The sequence below is a fragment of the Cebus imitator genome, unplaced genomic scaffold (assembly GCF_001604975.1).
Source record: "Cebus imitator isolate Cc_AM_T3 unplaced genomic scaffold, Cebus_imitator-1.0 Scaffold236, whole genome shotgun sequence".
Taxonomy (NCBI): Eukaryota; Metazoa; Chordata; class Mammalia; order Primates; family Cebidae; genus Cebus; species Cebus imitator.
In genome coordinates this window covers 1,379,828-1,390,447 of record NW_016107551.1, presented here as the reverse complement: position 1 = coordinate 1,390,447, position 10,620 = coordinate 1,379,828, and the positions used below count along the sequence as shown (strand labels likewise).

Sequence of the window (10,620 nt, the reverse complement as noted above, 5' to 3'; positions counted from 1 at the left end):
CCCATCTCTATTAAAATACAAAAATTAGCTGGGAGTGGTGGGGCTCATCTGTAGTCTCAGCTGCTTGGGAGGCTGAGGCAGGAGAATTGCTTGAAGCCGGGAGGCGGCGGTTACAGTGAGTCGAGATCACGCCACTGCACTCCAGCCTGGTGCCTGGCAAAAGAGCGAGACTCTGTCTCAAAAAAAAAAAAAACAAACAAAAAACAAAGCACTGTGTTAGATGGAAAACATTTTGAGATGGTCAATTATAAGGACATTTCAAAATTTGCTTATTTAAAAATACGTAATATGCCTGTGAAGTAACATTCCTTTTTCTAAGAGTGCAAGTGATCTTATGCCAAATGCATTTTGAAATTGACTTTTTGATGAAGTTTATATTGATGGTGTAAATTATTTTACATACTAATATGTAATTATAAATATAGTGACAGATGTAATTTTAGAAGAGCACACATAGTTACATAACAATGCTGAGTAGTTCATTAATTGAACAAGGCATTGCAATACCTCCAGAGAATCAGGTAGCAGTTTAAATCATTAGAAACTAGAAATGAGGAATAAAACATATTTTCTCTATAAAAACAAAAGTTTATTGTGATTCCTGAAAACGTGCTTAATGTCCACTTAAAGTACAATAGCAGTTAGTACTGGGTTTTCAACTCTATATTGAGCAGTAAGAAAGACTCTTTGGCTTTGAAAGCAGAGGTTTTTTTTTGTTTGTTTGTTTATTTGTTCATTAATTGATATTCTGGGTTTCCTCGGCTTTATCATTCTGAACATTATGTCTCACGTTTTTGTGGTGGGATGGCTAGGGGAAGGGAATTGTTCTTTCCATGAATATTTTGTATATACAGAATTTATACATCTGTTTACAGTTAAGATCTTCTGTAGGCTGCCTGTTCTTTACTCAAACTTCTACTTATTACTCCTTAACCTAGTCACTTCCAATTAACCTAAGAAATAATGACTTGTATAAGAAATACACATACACAAAACAAAACAAAAAAATGCATATCATTAAAAAAAATATCAGCCCCCAATACGTTTTAAATTAAAAATATGTATTTTGTGGTATGTTGAAATACAGAATATTGGTTATTACAGCTGCTGTAGCAAATTCTCCTTGTTAAATATGTAGTTTATCAATTAAAAATTTCAGCCTGGGCAACTTGGTGAGACCCCATGTCTACAAAAAAAAATATTAGCATGGTGTGGTGGTACATGCCTGTAGTCCTAGCTACTTGGGAGGCTAAAGCAGGTGGATCCCTTGAGCCAGCGAGGTGGAGGCTGCAGTGAGCAGTGATCATGCCACTGCACTCCAGCCTGGGCAACATTGCAAGACCCTTTCTTAAGAGCAAAAAATAAATAAATAAAACAATTGGTTATACTTAATACATATAGTTTCCATTAGCTAATGCGTTTAGCTGGCTAATTACTGTATTTGATTAGCTAGTATTTGAATACAGTAACTAGATTGTTCATTGTAATTCTCAAAACTGAAGTCGAATTTATTCTTGCTTTTCAGGCTAAGATTCTGTTCTTTAACATTCCAGTATTTGTGAAGTAATTCTCTGAACTCTAATAGAAGTCTGCCACAATATTTAGTATTTTCAGACAGTACTTCACTGAAGGCATGAAATCTTAAGCTGAAAATGGAAAGTACACATAAGACCTTAATGAATGGTTTTTGTTCCTAGGAGTTGATAGTTAACATAGGCTAGGTTCAAATTGATTATGAAAATATGAGCAAGTAAAACACGATATTCTGTTAGTTGAAAAATATACTGATTTTAACAATGGAGTATTCTAGTTGCACAAGGTTGATAGTTCAATTTTGTTACTTTTTTTTTTTTTTTGAGATGGAGTCTCTCTTTGCCTCTCAGGCTGGAGTGCAATGGCATGATCTTGGCTCACTGCAACCTCTGCCTCCTGTGTTCAAGCAATTCTCCTGTCTCAGCCTCCTGAGTAGCTGAGATCATAGGCACGCACCAACACACCAGGCAAATTTTTATATTTTTAGTAGAGACAGGGTTTCACCATGCTGGCCATGCTGGTCTTGAGCTCCTGGCCTCAAGTGATCTGCCTGCCTTGGCTTCCGAAAGTGCTGGGATTACAGGTGTGAGCCACTGGGCCTGGTCTACTTTTTGTTTTTTTCAGTCAAGGTCTTGCTGTGTCATCCAGGCTGGAGTACAGTAGTGAAATGATAGTTAACTGTAGCTTCAAACTCCTGGGCTCAAGTGATGCTCCCACCACAGCCTCCTGAACACCTGAAACTATGAGCCTGTGCCACCACGCCGGGCAATTTTTTTTTTTTTTTTTTTTTTTGGTAGAGCAGGATTTTGCTTTGTTGCCCAGGGCTGGTCTCTGACTCCTGGTCTCAAGTGATCTTTCCTCCCATTGTTGGGATTACAGGCATGAGCCACCGTGCCCTAATTTTGTTGCTATTCTTAATGAGTAATTAGAAGTGGACAAAAAAAGCTAGGATTAGTGAGTTCTCTCATCTTGACCTCTTAAGTGAAGACTTTTCTTTTTGATAAAGCATAACTCTGTGTAAATTAGTTAATAATAGGCAGTTATATTGCATTATTGTGGCCAATCGTGAGTTATTATGAAGTGGAAAAAAGGAGCATAAATACTAATTTTAGAGAAAGACTGTAAATATAGTTTTTGTTTCATTCAATGTGTGTTATACTAGATTTGAATTTTAGTTGGCATGTATGTTAATGCTATAAAATTACATTGAAATATTGTCGAATAATTAATCATGCTATAAACACTTTTTAAACTTGGCTACTGGGGCAACTTACCTAACATCTTTATTTGAAAAGCTTTACTATGTGAAATATTTTGATTAAAAATACAGCTAAAGATATTCAAATAATTTTTTTGGCAGTTGCTAATTTGTCCTCCTGTTACTCGGTTCTTCTACGGATGCAGAGAATATTTCCATAAACTATTGATTCAGGGTGATTCTTCTGGAAGGTTGAATATTTGGAACATATCAGACATAGCTGATAAACAGGAAAGTGAAGAAGGTAATAGTAAATCATGTGTAACAATTTCTTAACTAATTTAGTAAGTTAAATATGAACTGCTGAATAACACATTCATAATATGCATATATCATTTTCTTTGATTACTGGATAAGTCAACATTATCTTAATGTTTTTTTTTTTAACATGCGCAAATGTTTTTCTTTTATATAAAACCAAACCTCTACAGGGCTGGCAATGACAACTTCTGTTAGTTTGCAAGAGGCATTTGATAAACTGAATCCTTGTCCTGCTGGAATCATAGATCAGCTGAGTGTGATTCCCAGTAGTAATGAACCTCTTAAAGTAACTGCAAGTGTGTACATACCAGCACATGGACGACTTGTTTGTGGCCGTGAAGATGGAAGCATAGTTATTGTACCTGCCACACAGACTGCCATAGTACAGCTGTTGCAAGGGGAACACATGCTCAGAAGAGGTATACCCAAGATCTCTGTATGTCTAAAGTGTTTTGACAACTCTTACCCATGATATTGAAAATGTCTCTATTCTTTGTTTTTAAATAAATACAATGAATCAGTATAGTTAGTTGTTGGGGTGCTATGTAGTTGGTAGAGTTTAATGCACAGTTAATAAAATATTCAGTGTCTCTTATTGGAATTAATACAGTGTAATGACTATAAATAAAGAAATATTTAATTTTATCTCTCTGATATATGTTAATAGTTTCATCTCTTGGTTATCTCTATGGATTACTAAATAATTACTATATTACCAGTAATTCTGAAAATCCTCCAGAACAGTACCATCCAGTAGAAGGCTTTGTTTTTCAAGACAGAGTCTTGCTGTGTTGCCCAGAGTGGAGTGCAGTGATGTGACCTTAGCTCACTACAGCCACTGCCTCCTGGGTTCAGGCAGTTCTCCTGCCTCAGCCTCCCAAGTCATTGAGATTACAGGCATGTGCCACCACACTCAGCTAATTTTTTGTATTTTTTTGTAGGGACAGAGTTTCACCATGTTGGCCAGGCTGGTCTTGAACTCCAGACCTCAAGTGATCTGATCGCCTCGGCATCCCAATATTCAGTAGATATCTAATGGTAACCATATATATAACCACACCTGTAATTTTCTAATAGCTATGTTAAAAAAATAAAAGGAAACAGGTGAAATTGGCTATATTTTATATAACCCAATATAGCAAAAACTATTTTCATTTCAACTTCTAATATGAAGATTGTTGATAAAATATTTTACATTTTTTGTACCAACTTTAAAATCTCCTGACTAGTTTAAATTCATAACACAGAGGAATCTGGATTACCCATTTCAAGTGCTCAGTAGTCTCATGTGGCTAGTAGATACTGAGTTAGGCAGAGTTGCTTTAGAAGATAAAATTGGAAGTCTTTGCTGTGATAAAATTTATAGCTATTCTAAACATTCATGTTTACTTTTACTTACTGAAACTTGGCAAATCTTTAATTTTCCCATTTTAAATCCAAAACCTCATTCACAGGTTGGCCACCTCACAGAACACTCCGTGGTCATCGGAACAAAGTCACATGTTTGCTATATCCTCATCAGGTCTCAGCTCGTTATGATCAAAGATACCTGATATCTGGAGGTGTGGATTTTTCGGTCATAATTTGGGATATATTTTCTGGAGAAATGAAACATATCTTCTGTGTTCATGGTGGTGAGATTACTCAACTTCTAGTTCCACCTGAAAACTGTAGTGTAAGTTGATTTCTATAAAAGATTATTCACTATGGTAGAGAGGAGTTATGTTACTATCAGGAATGTAAATGGAATCTAGACTAACTTAAAGAAAGTGTGACAAGAGAATTAATAAAAACCCTTTCAATTTTAAAACTAAAATAATAGTAACATATTTAGGCAAAGTTATGATCATTAACTATTGGGACACATAGAAATAGAAGATGGACATGGTAGTTTTTCCTCTTAATTAGCTTCTAAATGGTCTGACTTGTTTCTGAAACATAGCAGCAGTTGAGAAAATGTTTATTGAATGAAGTTGCAGTTTTATATCTTAAAATAATATAAGTACACCTGAAAACGTTGTACAATCTCATTATTTTGGGGTGCATCTGAGCAAAGACAATGTATGTGTTGGTAAGGCAAAATACTTTATCAGTAGAGTTCATATAAATAAAAAATTGTAACAAGGGAGACAAAGCCTAGCAGTCACTGATTATGATTTTGGAAAATTACATACATATCTTTGTGGAACCAGATTGCTTTCTTAGTGATGCATTTTAAGTTAAGCCATGATGTCATATAAATAGAAATATGAGATTGTAGGAAGGCTTAGGACTGATAACAGTACTTTTTTTTTTTTTTTACTGTTTATTTATCATGGGACTTACTCATGTGATTAGTCATCTTTGTGTGTATAATCACTATCTCCCAACACTCACACATGTGTGCACATACAGACACATTGTCTTCTTGTATGCATGTCATGCTTATCATAATTCATTCACTGTCACCAGCTCTAGTATTAACTGAAACTGAAAACAGTCTTACTGGTGTATCTGCTGCATTATCTACAAGATGTCTCATTTCAAAACCCACAACATTTTTCTTGGCCTTTCTAGTTACTTACTTAATCTTCCTGATCAAGTATTTTATCAACCATGTTCTGCCAGTGCTAGATTTTGTTTGATTTGATATTGGTGGGTTTGTAAGAAATCCTAGTACCAATATTTCTCATTATTTTTCCTGGCAGATTTGCAAATTTACCTCCTTAATTGTTCTCTTCCTTCTTTTTTATTCCTTTCTTCCAATTAGGTTGTTAATTTCTTATTCACTATAAAAAATTGCCATGTATCTATTTAAATAACCAATATTATATCATAGTTTAGTGAAATAGATATTATTATAATTACATAAATAAATTAAGGTATTGTTAGAACCCCTCTTCTAAACTTCATTTTATAATAGTTATGTCCTATGGTGAAATATGGGGATTTTCTTCTCTGAATGCACATTTGGTGAAATACCTAATTTTCAGTGGTAAAATTGATTATTTAGATAATTCTGTACCAATTTAGAACAACTATTTCTGTTTTGGTTCATGTTTCTTTGTTTGTTTTTTGGTGTGTGTGAGAATAAAATATTTAAAATAATAGAATATTACATAGAATAAGATTTAGTTTTTCTTTAAATTACAAATGTGATTAAAAGTTTGGAATGGCTTACACAAGGCCATGTTCTCTGTTCTAATACATTAATTATATATATTTTTAGCTTATATATTCCTGTGTGAGTGTTTTTTAAACAAATTTCTTTTTAAAAAAATTCAAATGGGTATTTAATATAATAAAATGTTTTGACTATTTGTATTTAAAATAATATGTATGGAATAAAATGCTAATATGCATATATGCAACTAAATGGAGAATGAGCTCCCTACTAGACTTAGGAAAACCAAAAGTGGTAGTTGGCCTGGAGAATATGAGGAAAAGTGACCTAGAAGTATGGTATTTGAAAAATAATGTGTTTGCAATTTGTAATTTAGTTATTGCATGCTTAACAATAGAAATTTTCTTGGGTGGGAAGACGGAGAGGATTGGTAAAAATAACTAATAGGCACTGGGCTTGATACTTAGGTGATGAAATAATCTGTACAACAAACCCCCAAGACACAAGTTTGCCTATATAACAAACCTGTGCATGTACTCTTGAACTTAAAAAGGAAGTTAAATTTAAAAAAAATGAAATTATAAAAGAAAAAAATTAATTTTTATTCTAAAGTACTGATGAAGACAGAGATACTTGCTTTTAGCTATGTGCTAATTTAACCGATAATGACTGCCTATTTAATAACCTGTTCAGTTAGCTGGTTAGGTGGTTTTATGCATATCAGCAAGTATGTTTAAAGATCAAAGAGCCAAACTGGTTAATAAAAAGCAAAGAAGAGTTTGATGTTTGCTAAATGTTGAGAAAATGACTGTGTGGCTGAGATTTGAGTTTACTGCATCATATACTGATTCTAATGCTTGAATAGTCCCTCTCATAAATTGATCCAGTGTCCTGTTCTTCTTAGCAGAATATATTTTTATTTTTGTTTAAAAGTTATGATCAGGCAATAAGTAGTTGAAATAGTTGATCGTGTATTTGTAGTTGGAAGATTAAATATTTACCAAAAGTCATGATTAGAGATAAATGCTGAAAAATTTGTCATCTGTCTTGTTTATTAGAATAGAGTTTTGGGGTTTATCTTAGGTAAATTCAGGTAGAAGTTGAGTTTTGACTTCTTGTAATTATTTGTTCAGGAAAGATATTCTAAAACCAAGAAATGCCAGTTATGTGTAAAAATTGCTTTAACTGTGAATAAGAATGTACAGACTATTTCTCCTTTCTGATTTTATTGTCACATTTTATGTTTCCTAAAATGTATAAAGTTTTTAAGAAAAAGTACTCAGCAAAATAATTCATTATGTGTCTCCTAACTTAGATAGTAAACAAAAACTGAAAAACTGTCTGCTATGTAGCACAGATGCTGCAGCTGAAAGGTGGAGATGGACTCTGAAGACAGGCTCCAGACCCTCTTTCCCAACTCCACATACATGTCAGTAGACAAATAAGATGTACTTATTTTCCCTGCTGTTTAGGTGTTTGTCACCATTTCTTTCCCCACTCCTTCTTTTTCGAGCTGTTTTTAGTGTCTTTTTACCTAAAAGTCTTTCCAAATTCCTACTATAGATTAGCATTAATTTAGTGCCAGACTTAAGTGGTTTTGTTTGCTTTATTTTTAATGAACTATTTCTCTATTCTTTTGTTAGTGGGACTTTTAATTACTTAAAAAATTTGTCATGTTCAAAGATGACAACTATTGCCTAAATATGGCATTATGTAGAATACCTAAATTGAGTAGATTTTTCCTTTTATTTTGTGTTAAAGGATTTGTTTCCATTTTTTAAAGATACTTCATTTAATATTGTTTCTTACTTAAAAAAGCAAAAGTTCATTTAGGAAAAGTTCTTTGAAATTCAGTTTTGATTCATTGAATAGTCTGGTTAACTGATATTTAGCTGATACAGATTATTTTAAAGAACTAAAATGTAAGAAAATTAAAAAATCTGAAGGTACTGTTTTAGATGTAAAATACTGAAATAATTGAGGATTGTATAGCGCTGAAGGGTTATTGAGAACAGTTGAGGAAGTAATGTGTTTAAATGTTCCAAGAAATGTAAGCTTACAATTTAGAAGGAGGATAGGGCAAGTATTTAATTAAGCCTGGTAGAAGGCAGACTATAAATGGCAAATGTTTTGGTGAATGATGGCAGGGGCATATTAGGTCCGCAGAGAAACAAGGAGCTTTGGTAAACTACTCAAAAGACCTGAAAGGTTTGACTAACTACATATTGACTTCTTGAGATGTGTTGGAATTTGTGATTTTGAGGTCTCTAATATTAGGTTATGTTGAGAAATGCTAAGTGTATGATAAAATGAATTGTTTGCTAAGAAGAACCATGGCAAGGAAAACGTAGCCACTGTCCCCTTCCCCCCAGTGGAAAACTACTTGGGGCATTCTAAACTGGCAAGACAGTGTATGTATACCATACACCTGTTAAAACAATTCTTTAAGCACGGAATATGTGATCCTGCCCCCGTGGCTCCCTCGTGGAGAGAGAATACCTTTTAGTTTGTCTGTGATCAGCAGTAAACAGGCACCAGCTGCCTACCTAGTTTATTTTTGTTCTATGAGAAAAATACCAAACACCTGTTTGTTAATAAGAATCACCTGTTCAGAGAGAATAAATGCCTGGGTCAGCATCTGCTCGAGGCCCTTGGCTCCGAATGCTGTCAGCCACCGAGGCTCCCAGCTCAGAAGGCTGTTGGCCCTCAGCTAGCCCCACTTTGCTATTCTATCTGGGTGTCTGCTTCTTAATGCCTTCAACCCTGCCTGGGTGGGGGGCTCTACGGCTAAGCTGGTCTTAGTAAGGTTTTTTGCCATTTTTAGTTTTTTCTTACAGGGAGGGGAGCACTACACACTGGGGTCAGTTGGGGAGAAATAGGGGAGGGACGGTGGGGGGTGGGGAGCTGGGGAGAGATAGCAAGGGGAGATGCCAGATGTAGCTGGTGGGGAGGAAGGCAGCAAATCACACTGCCAAGTGTGTACCTATGCAGCAATCTTGCATGTTCTTCACATGTACCCCAAAACCTAAAATGCAATAAAATAAATAAATGGGGGAAAAAAAAGATTATAGAATGCAAAGTTTCAGTTCTTGATAGAACAAACTGCTGTATCATTTGTTTGAAATGAAGCTGTTCACAAAAACAGTATATAAATTATATGACAAAGTCCTGTACCATTTTTATCATTCCATGTTTATTGTTTTTAAATGAGTGGTTTTTCTTATGATTTATTGCTATTCAGATGTGACAGTTCTTATGCAATTTTAGTAGGATTCAAATTTAAAGTGGAGCCTTTTATTATATTGCCACTTCAAATCTTATATATAGGAGATGTATTAGAAACGTTTTGTAAAACAGCTAAAATTTAAACTGGGGTGTTAAATTTTCATCTGTACTTGGTCTGTTTACTATGGTACCTTAAAAATATTTTATAAATAGGTAGTGATGCACACAGTATAAAATGCAAAAGGTGTAAACGGTTACTATGGAAGTGCAAGTCTCCCTTTCTCTCCTGTTCTCCAGCTTTTTGGTTCCCTTAACCCTGAGTGCAATGTCTTATTATTCCTTCAGATATTTTCAGTATTAAAATGTTTTAATGCTTCAGAACTATAGAATACTGGCTTAATTTTATTCTGACAGCTAAGAAATTTATGCAACACAGCATGGTTAGAGATAGAATGACTTCCAGATCTGAGTAGCTGTGAGAGGTAGACCTGGGTGAATTAGTACAATCTGAACTCGAGGATAGGGAAGGCCACGATTCTATCAGTTGCCTGGGGAATCTGAAGAGAGCTGGTGAAAGGGAAGGCAGATATTTTCAACACCTTTGGAGTGCTGCTGCAGAAAACTTCTAAGGCGCCATCATTAGAATTATGTAGTTACAGATAAGATGATCTGACATCTTCCCTTCCATCGCCCTCCCAGTTTATTTTACCTCTCCCTGTTACTTCTCATTCTTTTATTACACACTTTAGCATTAAGGAGTCTACTCTCCAAGACCCAGGAACTTTTTCTTTTATTTCCACATAGGTTACTCTTAGAGAAAGAAACACTATTTATTGGAAAAAATACTAAGGGAAGAAAATTATTTTAAAATATCAAGATTACTTTATAAAACATCTTCCTTAATAAACCAGATAGATACGATTGACAATGAAAATTGAGAAATTAAAAATACTAATCACTCTGTAGAATAATTCTAACTTATTGAATTATGGTGATATTTTGCATGAAACTATCCACATTTTCTTAGTTGATTTTTTAGCTGTGGCAAGTAGCTGGATTTAGTACAGTCTGTGGTATGGAACCTTTGTATAATACAGTATTATACCATTTATTGACACTTTAAAAAATTCATAGTGCATATTTATGTATACATGTATAGGCAGTAAAAATATTAAAACTGAAGGGAAAGCTAGTGCCAAATTCAGACCCTGGTTTGCTTTTTTTTTTTTTTTTTTTTTTT

At 34.3% G+C, this 10,620-nt stretch overlaps 1 protein-coding gene across 1 annotated transcript in view; it reads left to right on the top strand.

Moving 5' to 3' along the window:
* Positions 1 to 10,620, top strand: part of LOC108282193 (WD repeat-containing protein 7) — a 138,509-nt gene that overhangs the window by 47,425 nt on the left and 80,464 nt on the right. The window contains exons 9-11 of the mRNA XM_037727678.1: positions 2,888 to 3,035; positions 3,223 to 3,471; positions 4,507 to 4,727. Coding sequence (XP_037583606.1) covers positions 2,888 to 3,035; positions 3,223 to 3,471; positions 4,507 to 4,727 — 618 coding nt within the window. The remainder of the gene's footprint in view (positions 1 to 2,887; positions 3,036 to 3,222; positions 3,472 to 4,506; positions 4,728 to 10,620) is intronic.